This window comes from Oreochromis niloticus, linkage group LG5 (genome assembly GCF_001858045.2).
Source record: "Oreochromis niloticus isolate F11D_XX linkage group LG5, O_niloticus_UMD_NMBU, whole genome shotgun sequence".
In the NCBI taxonomy this organism is placed as follows: Eukaryota; Metazoa; Chordata; class Actinopteri; order Cichliformes; family Cichlidae; genus Oreochromis; species Oreochromis niloticus.
Window position 1 is genome coordinate 29,066,748 of NC_031970.2, and position 20,695 is coordinate 29,087,442.

Genomic DNA, 20,695 nt, shown 5'->3' on the forward strand with positions numbered 1-20,695 from the left:
AAGCCTGCATGACCTTTTAGACTGAGTGAAAACCACGAGCCAAGCAAACTATAGTGTCACATATTTAAAGACATTTTTGTATTATTAAACTGAAATTTCACTTTTTTTAACTTAAATTCACATTAGAACTGGCTTCACTTTGCTTGTGTTTCAGAAGAGAACATGTTAAATATGGCAAGTGACTTTAAAGGCTTCAGAGTCATCCGAGAACCTCTGCTGCACTTAATCTCAACTCCCTCAGCTCCCCTCTGAGACCCCCACGTGCATCATGACAGTTCAGATTTGCACACCGAGTCCACTTACCATATAAGGGCACACCTGCGTTCCCGGCCCAAATATCAATTCACACTGTTTATTGACATTGTATATCCGCCCAGGCAGCTGCTGCGAGAGAGTGTACGGTCTAGAAACGGGCTCGTCGAGCAAGCACTCACCATATCCTGTGCTATTAAGAAATAAAAATAAAATGACTTAAAGAAAAGGGATAAAAACAAGAGAAACAAACAGACAGAAAGCACACTCAGTACAGCTGGAGTGATTATTTTTCTGCATAAATACATCTTGAAAAACGTCTTGTGTTCAACTAGCTATATGTAGTAAGTGGTGGGGAACTCAGGAAGTCAAGGATGGAGGGATACTATGCATTGCTTTGGAGGTAGGGCATTAAATATTATTACTCCAAGAGTTTTGGGTCTTTCTCAGTGTGTAGGAGAGATGAGACTAGAGGGTGCAACAGCCCTGAGAAATGATGACAGTTTGACTGTGGCAACGAACGTGTGTGTGTTTGTGTAAACCTGCACAGTTATTAAAGAATATTTAGCCAGGTTTTAGGGGGTCATTTTTGCTAAGTTTTCCTAGTTCTATTCCCCATGCATGTTTGGAACAATGATGTAAACAACAGTATGACATACTCAAGGAACTCTGTGATGTACTTCCTGCTACACTTGGACCACATCCAAGGGTTTGTGTTGTAATTAAGTGTGGGAGCCATCACATGTTGTTGAATCTTAACTCCATCCTCCTTGCACTTGTTGCTGTCATCGTGAGGCATGTTGAACCTGGAAGAAGAGAGGAAAAAAACATGTTCAGGCATCAAAAAAAGCTATTTATATTAACAAGCAACAAATAGAGCGTTTTCAAATATCCCCACTAGCTGTACTTCCATGGCTCTGCATGGCTCTGTTTTGCCAGTGTGGTTATTGCTTCTTGGCAGGACGTCAACTTCTTGATATGTTTTATTGTGCTTCACAAAGTGGCAGTGACAAATAGCAATTTGTGTTGTGTTTGACTGAGCTTCATTTCTTCAGCTACGTCTAAACAGCAATTCTATTTTTCTACTGTCACTATCTTATTGGCTTTGGGAAACTCATTCAAGGATGCTATACAAAATAATGCATAGCATTTGTATTGCCTGCCTGCGGCAAGACTGGATAGAAAGATATTAAATTATATGAAAACTGAGAGGAGAATAAGTGAAGCATTCAAGCTCCTGCAGGGTAAACAAATGTGCTCCCGGTCGATGGTGGACAGGTGCGGCATCACACTCCTTGTTGCTAAGCTGTCCACCTACAACACCAAGCTTTGTCGCTAATCAGTCATCAAGCATGCTGTCCCAGCCTGATGCAGATAAACATGCAACCCAATAATCCCAGCTTTTTGTATAGCGGTAGAAAAGGAGCATTTGTTTGAGATGAGAACTATTAAAGTCTGTAACAGTCTCCAGAGTAGAACGCTTACTCAGGACTTTGGACAGTGGAGAGTTTGCTGAAGGGCAAAGGAAACCAAGAAGTGGTTTAAATTCAATTCTGAGAATCCAGGTTACAGATTTTTTTGCTCTCAAAATGAAAAGCAGGGATTCATTTTTTTTTATCCAGATGTGCAGCATTTATGGTATCAGCTGTTATAAATTCCTAGAAAGTGTTCTGAAGCTCTAGTAATGTGTAACTAAAACCAAAACCAAGTATTTATGACTGATGAAAAAAAAGTCAGCTGCTCTTACACATGTCCAAGTTCGTGGGCAATGGTGAATGCAGTACTGAGTCCATTGTCCTCACTGATGCTGCAGCTCCTGTAGGGATCACACACGGTCCCCAACTCTGCAAGTCCTGAATAAGAAGAAGCTCAGTTCATTTTCTTTTGTATTTATTTAATGCACATTTCTACTGTAATTTGTATCAGTCGGTTAAAAAAAAAGAAAGAACAAATCTGCATTTACCTAAGGTGTCACACTTATCCCTCGCTCTACAGATGTCCTGCCTGTGGTGAAAATAAAGATAATTGATCTTGGTCATTATTAGTCTACATTTTAGAATTTTGTCAGGATCCCTCTACATTTTTGGTTCACGAAATATTTGCATTTTGAAAAATGAAAGCCTCCACAATTCCTCCTGCACCTGGTGATTAGGATGGCAGTGTCATGATGGGAGTGGTGGTTATCATCCAGGACGTTCTGACCCTGCTGCCAGATGCAGAAGTTCTTTAAAGTGGTCTGTGCATTAAATGAAATAACTGGACCCTCCTGAGAAGGACACAGAAAAAAATAATAAATTATAGGAACGTGCACCATGTTCTGGTGTGGAAGCAAATTAAGTATTCTTACCAGCTCATTGTTTATTATAACTAACTTTACAATCACAATGTTAATCAGGTTTCCAATGCTGGGGTCCTTGTATATGGAAGACACCTGAAAAAAACAACAACAAAGAAACAAAACATGACCTCAAACCTAAAGAGAAAATCAATGTTTAAATTAAGTTGAGCCAGATTGGATGTGACACTGTATATTTAGTGATAATGGTTTTATGGGCTGCTTTCTTGCAGTTTCAAGCAAGTAACAGTGATTTTGTTTGATTGAAGGATCAGCATGATAACAGCTTGAGCCCCTGTGGACAAGTCAGCCTTTCCCCAGACTAGAATATGGGTCATCGCTGCCTCCCCTGAAGGACTTTCAGTTCAGCCCCAGATGCAGGCGGAAACTGGTGTTTGAAGTGGTCGAGAGTATGCACCCTATGTAACATACCTGAGCCTATTTTTTTAACATTCATCAAAGCTGTCAGGCAGGCTATCCCTCAAGCTGCCCTCTCTTCCCCCGAGCCGTTTGAAAATGTTGTTTACCCCTGCCCTAAGGTGCCCTTTTACCTCCCTCAACTCTCCTCCAAAGGCTGACTGACTTGCAGCACAAACAGCAAACAGCAAAGAGGAACACGTGTGCACATTTAGTGCATCAGTGTGCACGAAGATGTCTTACTCTGTCCATATCTGTGCAAAAGATTTCTATCAACCAAACATAGAGATCAGAACTTACTATAGACATTAACGTGAGTATGTAGTGCTGTAGGTTGCTGCCGTGATGCTCCACCATTTTGCTGTCGGCCACCAGCATAACTTCAACAAAGCGCGGGTAGGAGAGGAAGCGCTTTGATCTCCTGTGAGGTCCTGAGTCACCGCTGCTATCATTTGACGGTCTAGCGCTAGCACTGCCATGCTGTGATCTGAGCAAAGCATTGCTGGCCAGGCCAGCGCTCAGTGACTCCAGGTCATTGAATACACCAGTACTGACCACAGGGACTGCTTTGACCACAGTGCTGACCCCAGCCGCTGGCCTTCTCTTCACCTTGTGTCTCTTATGTCTGTGTTTGTGTCCTAGAATGAGAAGCCAAAAGAAATGGAGCAAATGTAAATATACAAGAGTGCAGGCCTCAGAAGACTGGAAGCATATTCGCTCAAACAAGGCAAGGAATAATTCATTCTCTGTCAAGAAGATGTGTTTGCTATTAAGCTGAAGTCATGTTTAACTTTTAAATGATGGAGCTATATGAGATCTGGAAGTGGATATTGTCAAAATAAGCTCCCCCCCCTCCACCGAAAAGAGTGGGCTGACAAATGAACATTGCCTGAAGTGCCTTTTTTTTCTCTCAGAAAAGGGAGGAAAAGAGGGCAAAGAGTTCAGGCAAGGTAAACCTGGAACCCAGCCATAAAAAGAGTACACAAATTGCTGTGCACACATCAAATGAGAACAATCCAACAACTGGGAAGCATTTTTCTTTAACTCTGGCAAGATTTTATGTCCTTAGATAACATCTGCTGAACTACTGAGTCTTTTTGTTTTCAGATCATCCTTACTAGACCATTACCAATGTGTCACAATTTATGAGGGATGATTAATGAATGGTGTTAAAGATCAATTTGCTGTTCCTAAACACCCGCAAGAAAGAAATGTAATCCATGTATATTTTTTTCACATTCAACTGAGAAGTATTTTGTAAAACACTTAAAATAAAAATAAAATAAAGTCTTTTCTTGCATGATATGTTTACAGTATCCTTAGCTCCATCTTTGTTTGTATAGTTAAAAAATGGAGTCTGTTGGATTGGCTAGTAACAGCTTCTTTTTGGTATGTCCCATTGGATAAACTGAAGGTTACCACTGGATAACTTTCATACACCACTCTAACAAAAAACAGATTTGCATGAGCGGTCATAGTCAGCTCACTGCAGCCAATCAGGGATCAATCTGTGTGCAAGCTGAAAGCTGGTCAAATGCAACAGCCAAAGAGGTTTGAAACCTTTTGGCATTTTATACAGTGTGAATGATTAAATATTAAATTCAAATTTTGTCCCTGCCCATTTTCTAATTCCTTATTGTCTTTTTTTCTTTTTTTACTGATTTTGATCAAATCAGAAGTTCATTGTTTGTGTGTGTGTATGTGTGTTGTGTCTCCATTCTCAGTTCAAAATCAAAAGAATGGTCTACAGATTCAATAGCACTTTGTGCAAGGCTGAATGAATCGTGTCCAGAATAGCTTTTAGTCTCATTTATGTTACTTGAGCTACAATGAAAACACAAACAATCCCTCAAATGGAGTGAGAGCAAACATCTTCAGAAGGATCTCCAGCACACAAAGACAAACGATTTCCATATTTATTGCTTTTAGTTTTGATTATTTTACCGTTTCAAGTTGCCATCACTTATGTACAAATTTACACTACATCTTCATGGAAGTAGGTCTACCAACTTTCTTATCAAAGAAGCAGTGGAAGTACAAAAGTCAACAGGAAGTTCAGCCAGTAAACTGAGATTGGGAGATATAAGTGTGAGCTTCCAAATGATTCTTGTCGTGGGAGAGCTGGAAAACTTCCTCATTACTGTGCTGCAGCTGTGGGCACTGCACTGTGCAGGCTATGCATGACATGCAAGCCAGGATAGTTTCATACTATGTCTTTAATCTTGAAATTACATCTCTGACTGTAGCCTATTTATGGCAGAATGTATTATTTTATTTATATATAGAACTGGAAGAACTGAATGGTTAAAATGACTTTAATATTTAATTAATTGCATTATTAGTTTCATGGTGGTTTTTACGCTGCCATTTGCTTCGGGTTCACTTTAACTCTTTTATAATCATTGCACAGTCATACTTTGTACAGTACTACAACAAACTGAAGCACTGTTCCACATAGGTGCCAAAAGAAATTCAAGCTGTAATCGCAATAAATACTATATATACAGCCATTTATGGGTCCAGACATTCCTTCGGTTCCTAAAATCAACCCAACACTGAGGCACCACTGAAAGTTAAAAACAGTACAAATTCTTTCAGCTCCAATAAAAATAATTCATTAAAAAAAAGAGGATTTATAAGGTTTAGTGACATTAGAAGTTAGCAGGAAGTTATACTGCTAGTTTCAATCTAAAAATGATATACCAAATTCTGATTAAACTCTGCTGTCAGTTTGAATGGAAGACTAAAGAGCAGTGACATATAAACTATGCAGTGGTTAGCTACACAGCTACGGTTATGCTAATATAAACACATTAGCATGAAGGATGAGGGGTACATTTTTCCTCAGTAAAGGTTTATGTTGAGGGTGCTTGATGATCAGAGACACATACCATCACATGGCAGGGAAAACACATGGAAAACAGACCAAACTTCAGCTAACAGAGATTCTGAGAAGATCCCATTCAAAAGACAAGGTTAGCTACTAATATATACCTGTGTGGTTTGGATTAGGTGTGATCCAAGCTTCAGTATCAACACTGAAATCTTAGTCTACTTTGTCTCCTCTCCTCTGCTCGCTGCCTCACAAAGTGTATGTGTTTGTGTGTGTGTGCACAAACCCCCTGTCAAACTGAGTATTCCCAGCTACCATTTATTTGTCATACAGCTTCAACCGCCTGACAAGCACAGGAGGAAAAGCTTGGACCCATCTTTGCTGTCAGAAATGAACTATTCTTCTTCACTGCACCACAACAATATAGTTTTATGTATGGAATTCAACTCCATAGAATAAGAAAAAAAATAAGCAAATGAAAGGGAAAAGAGGCTCCTCCCACCAATTAAAAAGTTGTGTTTGCATTAACCAGATAAGCAGCATATCATCCTAGAGGGCCATGGTACAATTACTGTAATAGCTCACTGACTATTATATAATTGGTTCCTGTTAAAGCTGATAGTGGGGACTTTAAATTTGAGTGATTATATCTGCGCAAACCAATTTAAAGGTCCCATGTACATAGTGGCACACAAATGTCAAAATTGTCTAATCACTCTGTCCCATGTCCCACTAAAACACTTAGATGTGCATTAACCAATTACATCTAACCAATATACACTGTTTCTAGACACTGGGAGGTCCATGCTCAGCAGCAGAAGTATGCTGTTTTGATAGAAAGAGGACACTGGGTGAGGGTTTACTAGAGCAGATATTTAGGTCAGCTGACACAGCACCTCAGTAGCAAGGTCTGGATCTGAGGTTTTAGGTACAGAGGTGTGTCTGTTATATATCTTAATGGCATACATGCTTACTCATCATATAATGTACCGTACCTGAAGTGTCACAAGCTGAGGTCTCCTCAGTGGTCTGTTTCTTGGGTGCACTTTTCCTGTATACAATATGAGGTTTTGTGTGTTCCTCTTCATAGTGTTCTCCTTGATAGCTGTGAAGGGGCTCCACAAAATACTCCCCTTCTGGAGACCTGAAAGTGCCGAGCTGGGTAACAGAGAAGACACATAGCAGTTAGTCTACAGCAATCTATACTCTCTAAGTGCTTATAAAACCAGGCAGAATAATCTATATCTCGAGGATCTTTTAGTATTGAGCTCAGTGCAGATCACAAACCACACTAACACTCTGCAGTTTGTACTTAACCTAGGAATGTAAAAATAAGCAAAACACAGACATAGCAGCTTTCAGTGGTAAAAACAAAGTACATTTGCATTCATGTTATAACAGAAGAAAGGTCTAAATGTGAGACCTTTGATTTCTATCAGGAAAACACTAAGACTGTATGTTCTTGGCAAGTATGCTGCAAACCTTGTGTGTGTTTGGCACGTTTAGCATGAGTTGGTTAACTTAGCGGTCTAGGATCTTCCAGATAAGATTCATGGACAGTAAAGCACACATATGGAGAACCATCAGGAAAGCTTGGGGGGAAAGGTTGGTATAATGTTTGCTTGCCACATGTTTCTAATCCCAGATAATCAATGGTAAAATATAAACATATCATAAGGAAAAAACGATTTGGCTATGTGTATTAGTATTTGATGCTGTTTGTTCTGCTTACATTTCCTTCAGCAAGACATTTTTTCTATTACTCTGCAAAGGCCTGCACTTGAACTTTTGTCTGGCAAGACAAAAGAGGATCTCACAACAATAAGTTATTTTAGAATGTACTGCAATGAAAGGCAGCATTGCCTGTTTTAGGATGGAGGTTTTGGATAAATAATAATATATGCTTCATAAATGTCAGCTCAGCTCCACAAAAGCTCCCTGCAGAGCAGAGGATTCAAAGCATTTTAAGTTTGATTTGTCATTTGGGAAAAAAGCTGGCCTATTACTCTTGTCTGTCACCTCACTGTGGTTTCTATGTATAAACTCCTCTGAGTGCACTTTTCCTCCACTACAAAGCATCACTCATCAGGACTGCCTCTTTAGGAAGCCTGGGAGCTGGAACAACTTGTCGTGACGTCAGTACCACCCGTACTCCGGCTGAACTCGCGTGCGTAAAGACGTCACCGACTACCGGTGGACCAGAAAGAGACACGAATGTGGAGTAAACCTGAGTGCAGTCAGCCGACTTGGGCTCTTTGCAGCAAGCCACAACCGAGATTCTCTGTAACTGATCAGTTACTTACTTTCTGGATGCGCCCCACTACACGATCCTACCACGAATACAATTTTGAACAATTCTCAAAGTTTGATTTTTCTCTTAAATCAGCTACAGCTTCACTCAAAAGTCTCCAAAACACGTACACAACTTTTTATGCCCTCATGCTGCAGAAGTAAAGTGAATGTAAAATGATCACGCGCACGACGAGTACAACCGCGCGTAAAAACTCACCAGTCCGGAGCACAGACTGATGACTGCGGCGTGCTCTGCATGTGCATTTACTTGTCCTTTGTAAAAGCAGTGCCTTAACTCCGTGTCCTCCTCATCCTCCTCATCCTCTCTCTCATCTGCTGCAAAATCCGTTACGTTTTCTCCTCGGGCTACTCCAAGTATTGTCACAGTGTAGAGAGGTGCGATAAATCCCGAATCCAACGTCAGGTTGAGGTGATAGTCCTGTCCGAAAGCAGATATCCTGTAGTGGATATTCGGCGCGGCCCAGTGATCCGTGCTATTGCTGGTGCCCTCATCCAAACTTCGCCTTTTCCTTTTGAAGTGCACACTGGTTGGAAAGTTGTCACCGGCTTCATTCACTCGCACCGGTGTTACAATCTCATAAGCGCCGATCTCCTCGTTTACTGTGTGAATAAAGATAGAAGAATGTAAATGCGGTTAAAAAACAGTCTGCTTACATTATAAATCAGTGGGTAAAAAGGTTTAAGGATTATTGTTCTGTCAAAGTTGTTTCTGTCTTGAAAATCTGTTGTTTTAGTCAGAAAAAGATAGTCAGTGAACTTCAGGCATCTAAACGCTGCAAGTCATTCGCTTGACTGAATTCAAAACTCATTCATTCTCTGCCGTCAGTGTTAGAAAACAGCTGCATGAGAATTTTTAAGAAATGCGGGGGTTGTCACAGCAAAAATACTTTACCTGTGCTTGAATTCAAAAGCAATGTCCCCGTAGATGCGACTACATTCAAGAAATCAGGGAATAGTAGGAACCCCAAGCCCCAGAAGAGCACATGCATGATTGTCCACGTTCAGAGGAGAGAGCCAGCCTGTATTCCCTTAGTAGTACTGTATTCCTGCGGTAACTCCGGGCTTTCCGCCTCCGGTCCGCCTGCCACATCCAATTTTATTATCCCAGACTCTTGAGTTGATGGTCTCTGGCCGATGAAGTACACTGCTGGGACGTGAGCGCGTCGCGGATTCCCTGACGAACATGCATACTGCAGAGAGGAGTGGGCTGCTCCAACACTCAACTGCGATGGGCTCCGCTTGCCCGTGAACCAACTCTCTCCCCAGCTTAGAGGGGCGGGATCAGTCTAATATAATATCAGTTGGGTTGTTTCAATCTATACCACCTATACTCAGAGAGAGCTGCCCAACTAATCTGACGTAACGTGTAGACAATGTGTGCGCAATCCAGCTGCAAATTTGCATCGTGACACAAAGTGACATACCGACTTTTATTGTTGAGTTAATCACGTTTCAGAGGGGTGGACAGATGCGCAGCAGATCGGTGACTATGACAGTGAGGTGGGGCCCATATAGGAAATGCCTGCCCTGGGGGCAAATGAGATAATCTTAGCTGTATACTTAGAAGTTCACGGGATCACAGAGTGACAAAATTCAAACTGGCAACCGGTGCAGCCATATACAGGCCTGGTTTTAGGTCTTAAGTAGGTGCTGGAAAAGGTATTGTCTGAGGACAGTGGTAATGGTTTTATTAGGGTAGTCTTGAAATCTGGGTCAGTCATCTCTCAAGGAGATATTCCAGAAAGATACTTTAACAAAATTACTCGGCGTTACTGTAGTGCATAATCTGGATTCTGACATGTACTCAGGTAGATTACTCCATTTAGACTCATTTGATTGAAGGCATCTGTGCATGCTTCCCAGCCCACATAAGCTTATGTGGTGATAAATGCTTGCAGCTGGCATATGACTTCACAGCTCATTTGTTGTGTGCAATCAACACACATGGCCTAGAATGAGGCTACATGAAACACTGGGTGTGCAGGTGCATAGATGAAATTATAAGCACATCATATAGAATGCCTGTGTTGTTCAAAAGCACAAAATAAAACAAATAAAAGTGGAGAAAATAGCTCAGTTGCTTCTGTAATTATGTTGATTTCATATGCATGTGAAATCTATCTTTCTTTTTCCTTCTTTCTTTTTTAATAGACAACATCTTTAAATAAATTCACACCAGCTTTTTTAATCATGGCCTTTTCCTCTTCACAAAACCAACATTCTTGGCTAAACGGCAATTGGCCACCCATTTGCACCAGTAAGGGCTAATTTTCTTGTATGATGGATGATCCACCATGAACAAGTTTAGTATGATCATAGGGGTCAGTAAAATGTTAGCATTTGAGATCACTGGTTGTAATGACCCACACTTGAGGTTCCTAAGAATACCTTTACGTCATGACTTAAAAGAATTCCCAAACCTCCTAGCCCTTCCACTGGAGCTGGAGCTCTTTTTTTCTTTTCTTTTCTTTTTTGCAAAACCATCCCAAATAACAACCCAGGGACAGCTGTGGGTCACAAACCCCTTTTAAATACACCCCTTTTATCTCCAATTAGTCTCTTTTCCAAGAATTCATTATAACACAGTTTTACAGCACACTGGATCACAGGTAAGTAATAACAGTTGGGAGAAAATGTGCTTAGGCAGCATGTTTATGTACAGCAAATACAACTTCAGAGGGCTATTTACTCTTGTTCCAGTTGCTGCATTGTTACAGATGCTATTCATTTAAAAGAAATTATAATTATGTTTTTCAAAGAATGGCTATTTGAGTTACTGAAGTCACTGTTGACACAGCGCTTACGAAAATGGATTAAAAAGCTACTTTTCCACCTTAAATATCAGCATATGGTTAACATCTTCGGTGGGCTGATTTCGATTCTCAACAAAGCGGTTACTACAACTGGGGGTGTGTGTAGTGTGTAGTGTGTGTATGTGTATGCGTGTTCTCAATGAATGGTGGTCACTGAGGTCATCAGAGTCACCCTTCCTGATTTGTGTGCGGGCAGCATCATTCAGAAGAGCTATCAGCAGTGTAAACTTCACTTCCCCTCCAGATCAGATAAAGAGCTGATAGGAGGCGGAAAGCTTGAATGAAGTAGCCAAGCCTGGGCTGGGATTTCAAAGAGATACACTTTAATTGTTTGGCTTTTAAAATGTCCCTTTTCTTGATCTTACCCTCAGCCCCCACCCAACAGACCTTCCAGGCCCAGTGATCTTGACAAGGCAATATCCCTGTGTAGTGTAGTGAATCTGAAAAAGACCAACAAATGTATTGTTGAGCAGTCCAATATTTGTTGAGATATTTCACATTAAAACACATGAGATGCTAAATTCATGGTCCCACACTGGTGCCTGTTTGCATACGGACAGTATAAAAAACTGACGTAGCTACTGTGACATCACTTCTGAAAGTCTCGAAATAAGATAAGATAAGATAAGATAAGATAACCTTTATTAGTCCCACACGTGGGAAATTTGTTTTGTCACAGCAGGAAGTGGACAGTGCAAAAGTTATGAAGCAAAAATTAGAATAAAATAAAATAAGAATAAATGAGCACTGGTTCCCAAAAAATGGATGTGACTTTGACATGGCATGCTCATTCACCAATGATGTCACTGACAGTTAGTTAGCCAATAAGCATGCACTCTCTTATGAAGATAATCCTCCATTTTGAAACATGGTATGACCAAGACTTACAAAACATACTAAAATATTTTTTCAGTATAATCCAAAATGAGTGACTGACCCTGTTTATTTAGCAGGAAAGTGTTAAAGAGGTCGACACAAAAGCCATTTTTTACATAGACTTCTATGTGACCACAAGTATTTTTGCAGCCACAGCTATCGCCATCTGGTGGTCTTCAGCTGAAATGCAGTTTTATGTCACTTCTGCATTGGCTTCACTTTTCTACATCATTGTTTTTCTGTGTATGAATTCAAGGCATAGTATAGCATAACCAATGCATTGACTGAATAACCAAAATAACCAAATGATCCATGTATTTTCTTTATACTGCCCCCTGGTGATAGTGTATAAGCATAACATGTAGTCATAGGTATGAAAAGCTCTTTATAGCTCCTGCTGACTACCCATGCATGATTATGCTGGTTGTGTTCATTACATGAATTCATTCAGGAGTCTTTGAGATATTACAGTGGACTCAAAAACAGTCCACTTGGCAAACACTGCCATCCATTAAGCCAATGTTTTACCATAGCCCAACAAGGCAGAAAATACATATTGCCATTTCTTGAGGAGTTATTTTGTTTGCTGAATATTTTGTGATTCCATTGCATACGTCTGTTTGTGTTTGTGATTTCTAAAATGGAAAAATGTCTCAAATAAATACCTCAGAGCAGCTTTGGTTTGAAGTGGAAACACTGTGTGCCGATCAGGATTAGTTTGTAGCAGAATTTGGAGGAGATTCCCTTTTCTGTGGCCTGTACATAATATACATCAGTATAGTCCACAGGCCATGAAACAGATGTATTCCTAGGAGAAAAAAATATGGTTTCTGTGGCTGCACACTTACTACATCTTTCAACATGAGACTACTTGGACTTCCAACAGTACATTGGTAAATAACCAGACACAGAGACGCATGGCTTCCTAAGACCTGCAGGCAAAGACGGGCAACCGCACACAAACACGAATGGGTGCACATGTTCAAGCTAAGTCACATGCTCTTATTCTTTAACTAGCAAAGCAGACAGCAGGCGCTGAGAGTTTTACCAGGGAGGAATGGAGGGAGGGGGAGGTGATCCTGTAAATGGGCTTTTTAGGATAGTCTCAGGCAAGTTTATGTTGGGTGAGAGCTTGAGCAAAAACATTGTTCAACATCTGAAGTGCAATTAAGGCTTCGGTGGAGCTTTCACAGACCACAAGATAGAGGTCTGGATTCTGCCCAAGTCGTACAGCAGCTGTCAGCAGGTCTCTCCAAAATCAGAATGCTTCCCAGATTCTCTGGCTCTCTGTGGAATGGCAACAATAGACTTCATGCCAGAGACCAAATTAATCACTCCGCAGATTCAATAGGGGAGGGGGATAGTCATCAGAGGTGTAGTGCAGCACAGCTTGTGTAGCACTGTGACAAAAGGTACCACATTCATACAGTAGGGGATCCAACCTCTGTGATCCTTTAAAATCCAAAAAGCTTTCTTTAATGAACTCTTTTGTTTACAGAGGAGTGAGCAAACAGAACCACTTCTTCACTAAGTCTTTGTAGAAGGTAATCCATTCTTTCACACCAATATTATGATGCATCCACACGGTGAAGAGTAAAGTCTGCAGTAGGAGGTTCTGGACAACTATGGTGTTATGATGAGAGTATTAGTAGTTTGGGCTTATTCACGTTTGAGAATGCTTTTTCTCACGTGAACGTGACTCTGCGTATTATTACACATAACAAACGTTTCAGTCATGTGAAAAAGTAGGAACATCAGATGGAAATTGTCGGCTTTCAGGCCACCACTTCAACCTCTTTGAAGCCCAGTCTAAAAATAAAAACGGTATATCGAGACAAATTACATGTAAAACTGACATTTTATGGTGACTTTTTTATTTGACATGACACCAACTATGAATAACACCAACTATGAATCTTGGTGGTGGAAAAGTCTTGGTTTGAGGTTGTTTTGCTGCCTCTGGAACTGCAGCTTGCAGTCACTGGTTTAACTATGAAATCTGCATTATATCAGACAGCAATTTGAGAAAAAAAGATACTTGGATACTAACTGATAGTTGGTTTTGCCAAACAATTGGGTTAGATACACATTTGCAACACCATACCAACACTCCTGTTTTAACTTAACTAGTTGATACACAGTTTCATACATCACAGTTGCAGACAGACAGGCGCACAGCCCCACTAGCAGCTGAACACACGAAGGCAGCACAACAAACTTGGAATCTTAAAGATTGACAACCAGTCTTTGTGAGGAATGTTGCAAGGTTAGTAAAGCTCCTGTTTCAGCAGCATTTAAGTATTCCATAGTTATCACACATGTTAACCTGGCCAGCACACATGCTAACGTTAGCTGTTTAACTATTAGCACTTACCTGATAGCCATTATTAAGATAGTCGGTAGTGACTAGTAATAAAATGATAATATTAAGCTAGGCAGCAAATATTTTCCTGTCCATCTGTAACATCAAGAGATAGCTTTTAGACAGATATCAGCACATGATCTTAAATAGTATATAGTAGCATATGTTAAGATGTTTGCACAGACCAATATTGTTCTTTAATCGTTCTTTTTTTTAAAAAAATGCCTCTTTATTTCGTCGTTGTTATTTTTGTCATTAATTTTGATATGTTCCCTTGTGTTGTGATACAGCTGTGGCTCGGGTGGTAGAGCAGGTCATTTACTAAACAGAAGGGCCGCGGATTGATCCTGGACGCATTCATCGGAGTGTGTGATTGGATGAATGAGACTTGTTGTAGAAAGTGCATTGAGTCCTTAAAATTGGTAGAAAGGTGCTATATAATTCTTGGTATCAATGGTACTTAGTATAAAATCTAGTATTGTGACAACTGTATTTAAGATAATGTGCAGATAAATATCTGTCTAAAAGTTGTGGTTAAATCGGAAGATTAAGGCAGTGTAAAGAAAATCCATGGATCACCTTGTTTTATTTATTTTTTTCAAACAGAAGAGGACATCTTAAGCACATTAGCGTATCCACCCTCCATTTCACCAGAAAGCAGAAATGTGGAGGTAAAGTCAAACACTTTTCTGTGAGATGTTATTTGTCTGTGAGCCTTGTTCAAAGGGGGATTCCTTGTCTAATTTTGCCACATGACTGTATGTCAGAAACTTGTAATTGTATTTTAAGACACTGACACTAAAACCTGCATACGCTGCATCACTGTATGGTTGTGGGATATGTATGGGTTTTCACGTTTTTTCTTTTTTTTTCATTAACAAGCCACTCATCAGTGTGCAGTAAGATCTATTTCTCCTCTGCTTCATCTACTTCTTTGTCATATTGGATATAGTTTAGTGTTCTGGGTCAAGGATTCTATTTTGTGCCTGTCAGAGCTTGTAGAATAGGCTAGCCTAGGTCCTGCTGGCAAGGCCACCGCATAAGTGGGTCATCTGGGACCTAGAAGAGCCAGCAAGCTCACTATAGCTGACAGGCACACAGCAGTGTGCACCAGTATGCAGCCAGATGTCAGGGGGAGCGCTTTACCACAGAGAAAATTTGCGATAATACAAAGACATTTTCAATGAAAAGGGTATGAAAAAGGTGGTGGTGGTGGTGGGGGGTCATCCTGACTCTGCTTCAGAAAGGTCTGACTGTTCATGTCCTAAGATGAACAGTCAGCTTTTAAGAGGACTTTAAAAATTACAGAGGTGCATGTTTCTTCTACAAGGAGAAAATTTAAAATGTCTTTGTAAATATAAACATTCTCTCAACTTGTGTTTCCATCACGGGGCCATAAATCCTGGTCTGCCTTAATCTAATCTTTCAGAAGCCATTTAGGATTAGCTTCATCAGCTAACCAAGAAATTATTGTTTTGCCAAATCAGATTTAATCAATCAATAATCGCATCATGGATTTAACACAGAGAGGTGAATGGCACCAAGGCCACAGTGGCTTTGACTGACAGCATGAAAGTGGAAAATATGTCCACACACACACACACACACACACACACAGAAATATCTCACCTGCATTACATCATGCTACACACAAAAGATTTATAATGCTTATAAATGGAAGCAAAACTTTAGTAAAACAAGTAAAACAAAACAAAAAAAAGAACTGGTGGAGTTAAGATATGAAATCCAACTCAAAGAACGTAGTTAAACATATTTCTCACAATACAGTAGAACCACAAAAACCTCGTTCTAAAACTTTTAAACAATCCAATATGATGTATGCTACGCTGTAATTATGAAGCATACAAAAATGGTAAACAAAATGTACAAAGGCAAATTTGGTATAAACAACCAACCAGCAATGCAGCTTTTCAAGTGCAAACTGTAACGTTCAATCTAAAAGAAAGACGGAACAACCAATTTGTTGCTGTCAGCTTGGTCTTGTCTGCTCTTATTGGCTCCATATGCAGAAGCTGTGAGTCACCTCTGTAATGATTTCATGTTTTTTTGTTTTGTTTTTTCAAACAGGATGTAAAGCAGAATATTCATGGGATATACACAAAAGCCAGCCATCTTTAAAATTAAATTAGAGGAGTCATAGCAGGCTGATTCTGATTATATCTGGGATCAAAACTATAGAAAAATCTCTGTGACCAGAGGGTGGTGGATTAGATCTGGGCTTCGCTGTAATGTCATTAAAAGTCAAAAATCTGCAGCTCTAACACAAATGTCTCTATATGTTGTTGTACAAGCACGGACAGTCACTTTCATTTTACTCTTGTTCAACACCTGGCCGTGCCATTTTGACAAATGAAGATCTGTGCTGAAAAAACTGTTGTAGAAAAACTGGTCGTCCTCTATACTGTGCTTTTGTTTTGTGTATCTTTCTGTTTAAGACTTCAGAGGTACAGTTAATATCCCATTTCAGAGATCTAGGATTCCTTTAGATTAAATCCTAAGGAAACAGCCATTCCAGACAGATACAAAGGTAAGAGCATCCGTCTATGGAGGAAATTGGGCACGGCAGACAGGGGTGCTCTGCTGTGAGGTTGTAATGGAGATTTAAGAAGTTATTGGTACACTACAAACCCCACAGATTTCTACTTTCAAGCCTTTGGATTTTTACGATGCTATTCTGCAGTCAATAGCCTTTTTAAAAAGCACTGCACTGCAGCCGAATAAAAAATATGTCAGATGGACATGCTATGACAGCTTGGCTCTTCATGCAGTTCAAGTGAAACGTCCAAAATCTGCAAATGAAATCACAGACGTTTCATACTTCATTGCTTCTTATTGCCTCCAGATACACAGGGGAAGGCAATCGATCCAAAGAGATCAGGACTGCCCACACTTGCTCTGCTCTCTCTGTCTTCTTTGTCATGTTTTTTGCATTTACTCCTACCTGGATCACCCTGAGGTTCAGTTTCTATCCTATTGAAGCGTTGGCGTCTCATAGCTGAGGTCACATCATCACACATTAGTTTGAAACTAGTTGTCATCTTATTCGAGCCTCATGGGTGACTTTTAGTTCTAGTCGGTCTCGTTGTAAAATGTCTCTTGTTTTTGTTGTTGAGTAAATCCAGACATTCTGAAAGTGTGATATGCTCATCGCAAACAACATACTCTATTATGGTACTCTCTTATTATGTCTAAACATAGTCCAAAACCAGGCAGATTATAGCGTGTTTTGTTGTGGCGGCCGTAAACATCAGCGAGCCAAAGTAAGGTAAAAATTCTTCATATCAATCTCATTGCGGCACCGGTTTCTTCATTTTTGAATATCTTATTATGACAGGTATGACAAGTTTAGACACGGAGACAAAGCGAAATACTAAAAGGCAGTGTGTGATTCTATGGAGTTAAGAGAGATGGAAAGCTGCTCTGTTAATGGCTGTGTAGGTGGAGCAGGCCTCTGTTTTTGACATTAGACAGTGCAAATGTAACCATTTTCATAAGGAATTCACAAATATCAAGGAGTAGGGATGAAAGTTTACGCTAAACCAAAGAAGCATGCCACAATCAGCTAATAGTGGTCACATATGGGCTGGCTTTTAATCAGTGTGGAATGGTGAAGTTAAGCCACTGCACTGCTGGGATCTCACAACGTTTCCCATATGAAAAAGAGCAACACTGACGGGTTTTTGGCAAACAAAGAGAAGTGAATTTGAACATATTCACGAGCAGCACTGCAGAGGCAAACCAGTTTACACTCCATTTAATGTGAAACCATATGAGAGTTAAGCCATTTCAGAGCATAAGACTTACATTAAGCCATACACTCAGTGTTGACAGGAGCCGGTCCACAAGAAAATAACTTTGGGAAGTGAAAGATGGAGACTCTTTGCCTGCCTCTGTCCCAAACCAAAAGGCTGTTCAGCTGTTATTAGAATTAGAATAGTGTTTCAGGTTTTTCCACTCTATTTTATATATTTGGGTTGCTATTTTATCAGCCATTCTTTATTAGAATTGGAGAAACTTTTTCAGAGCTTTGAAAAGCACGTGTCGCATCATCCCAAAGTAAAATCTGTGACCTGAGCGGGAAAGCGTGGGCCAGTGTTAGAAACACAAATGCACGTGTGCAGTGAACCATACAATGCAAAAGAAAACCTCAAAGACAGATTATTTTTTCCACTTAAGTGCTTAGTGCTTGAGCAGTTTTTCAGTAATTTCAATTGATCAGATGATTACTGGAATGGTTTTTCAGATCATACTTTATTATTATAACAGAAGCAACTGTGGGGGGAAAGCCTTGCTCCTCTGTCCTTCTCATGCAGGTTTCTGCTCTCTCCATCGCTTGCTTGCCGTCTGTTAGACATCCTGCTGACACTATTTTAGCCCATTTCACAAGGGTGTGCTGACCACAGCCTGCCTTTTTAGTTTGTATACTAAATGCACAGCAGAGAGGGATCCCTTTTGGACGCGTGGTTTCCTGAAACAAGCCATCTGCAACTGCTGTGCTCTCTGTGCATAGCCTGAGGAAAGAGGACAGACACAAACAAAGCAGATTCATATACTGTATGGCCCTCCACAAGGAATTCATTCTTTTTCTAGTCCTTACTTTGGCTCATAAAAACTTTTATGTCAATTAGAATCTCTGTTAGAAATGTCCTTTACCTCAGTATGAAAATCTGTTTTAAAAAGAAAAACTGAGGCACATGAATGATCAAGGCCATCTCTCAGTTTTCACTTTGTTCCTTTTCAGTACTTATTTCTTTATTCTTTTCTCTGTATGAGCCCATTTTTAGTATTGATGATGAATGATGGTCCATTATTGGTATAATTAAAGTAGTAGAATGGTGAGCAGTAGCACCGGGGAAACGCGATTAATGTTTGACCTCCTGGAATCAGCAGCCTCATATCTATAGTTATAAAATATTTCAGGAGCTTGCAGTCTGGATTCAGATGAGCTGTGGGAAAATAGGGAAAAGTGCCCAAGTGACTAAGTGAGTGCACTATGGGAGGTGATGAGAAAAGAGTCACTGCTTCACTATTTATTCAGAAAAAAACATCCACAGAGAACAGAAAATTACAAACCCTTTCATTTTGCAGCTGGGGCTTAAGTTGAGTATCACTTGAAAACCACACCAAGAAAAGATGTCATGCAGTGGTTCCAATTGAGGACATCTTGGTAAAACCAGCAAATAATTGTTTTACATGAAAATAGCAGATGCATAAACATGTCAAAAGTCAGTGTGCAAAATCATTTTTATTGTAACACTGTATCCCCAAAGACTTTGGCCTCTGGGGGAAACGGTGTTCTGTGTTAGAGTCAAAGCAACTACAAAAACCTTCTCAAGTCATTTTAATTCTAAAGTTGCTGATATCAGTTGTTAACTCTGTAAAAGTTGGTAATTCAAAGCCAAACAGAAAACTTTGAGTTGCACAAAACTTCAGCCCACACTGAGCGAAGCAGCCACAGTTGGCTGCAGCTTTTTCTCTCTCATCAGTGTTTGCGAACTTCACTCAGAACACCCCACAGAGCCCAAGTGGCTACACGAGGACCGGTCCATCAAATGAACAACAGATGAACCTAATTATATAATTTCCATCTCATTAGCTGAAAGCTCCTAACCTGGTTATTCCTCCAGTTTTGTTTTGTATCTGATAAGACAGTCGCTGAGTGCCCTGCAGGGTAAAGGGCAGTTATGTGCCAGGCCAACTTCCCCTAGCACGATTACTAAGCTTCCCTCCGACATTAAGGCATCCCCAAAGAGTCATTTAAATGAGCTTTAACAGATTAATTTGGATGTTGGATACCGAAGGGAAAACCTGTACGTGGCAGCACAGTGTTGACACAGAAAATGGTCTTGTTACAGTTTGCCAGTATTCATCTGTCTTCATTTGTTTTCCCACACTTCTGATGAAACGGCTCTGGAAAAACATTTACTGTTCTCAACATGAAAGCATGGATTTATCAAACACCCATATGTTTTAGGTCTGTCTGTTGTGGAATTTTCACAGCAGTTATCACACAAATGTCCAGCAGTTAATTATAAAACACTATCTTTGTGTCATTTCCATTACTTCACCCTGCAAGTATGAAATTCAGTCATCATCTCTAAGTAAGAAAGTAGGAGAGGTGCTGCCAGATGAAGCTGCACTTTCATACTTATGTTACTGTGTGTCATAAACACCATCGGAGAACTTTCCGTACGGGCTCCATGCGGGGCTCCGGATACTGACATCAGCCGCCTTCTTTCAGTCTCTGGTTTCAATAAAAGTGCAGAAATCAACTCAGAATTCCCCCTTGAATCCGCGACATCTGTTTTTCAATGCTGAGATAGGCACAGTCGTGCTCTGCATGCTTTGATGTTGTTAGCGATACATGACATGTCATTCTCTTTTACAGGTTTAAACACCATCCAATAAACAGGAGAGATGACAGAGATAATTAGGGACAAAAAAACAACTGAATTTCTGCTGAACATTTAGAT

General features: G+C 40.2%; 1 protein-coding gene and 1 long non-coding RNA gene across 3 annotated transcripts in view; one reads left to right on the forward strand and one right to left on the reverse strand.

Moving 5' to 3' along the window:
- adamts9 (ADAM metallopeptidase with thrombospondin type 1 motif, 9) overlaps window positions 1–9,513 on the reverse strand; it is a 40,603-nt gene extending 31,090 nt beyond the window's left edge. For both annotated transcript variants that reach the window (XM_005450294.4, XM_005450295.4), the window contains exons 1-10: window positions 9,043–9,513; window positions 8,347–8,750; window positions 6,833–6,995; window positions 3,305–3,642; window positions 2,600–2,683; window positions 2,394–2,518; window positions 2,216–2,256; window positions 2,000–2,105; window positions 912–1,058; window positions 304–445 (exon numbers count right to left, since the gene is read on the reverse strand). In XM_005450294.4, the coding sequence (XP_005450351.1) occupies window positions 304–445; window positions 912–1,058; window positions 2,000–2,105; window positions 2,216–2,256; window positions 2,394–2,518; window positions 2,600–2,683; window positions 3,305–3,642; window positions 6,833–6,995; window positions 8,347–8,750; window positions 9,043–9,139 (1,647 nt within the window). In that variant the 5' untranslated portion in view covers window positions 9,140–9,513. The remainder of the gene's footprint in view (window positions 1–303; window positions 446–911; window positions 1,059–1,999; window positions 2,106–2,215; window positions 2,257–2,393; window positions 2,519–2,599; window positions 2,684–3,304; window positions 3,643–6,832; window positions 6,996–8,346; window positions 8,751–9,042) is intronic.
- Window positions 9,514–14,010: 4,497 nt separating this feature from the next.
- LOC112846834 (uncharacterized) lies at window positions 14,011–14,868 on the forward strand. Its single transcript, XR_003220012.1, has 3 exons — window positions 14,011–14,105; window positions 14,492–14,631; window positions 14,808–14,868. It is a non-coding gene; the product is annotated as an uncharacterized LOC112846834 (long non-coding RNA).
- The last annotated feature ends 5,827 nt before the right edge of the window (window positions 14,869–20,695 follow it).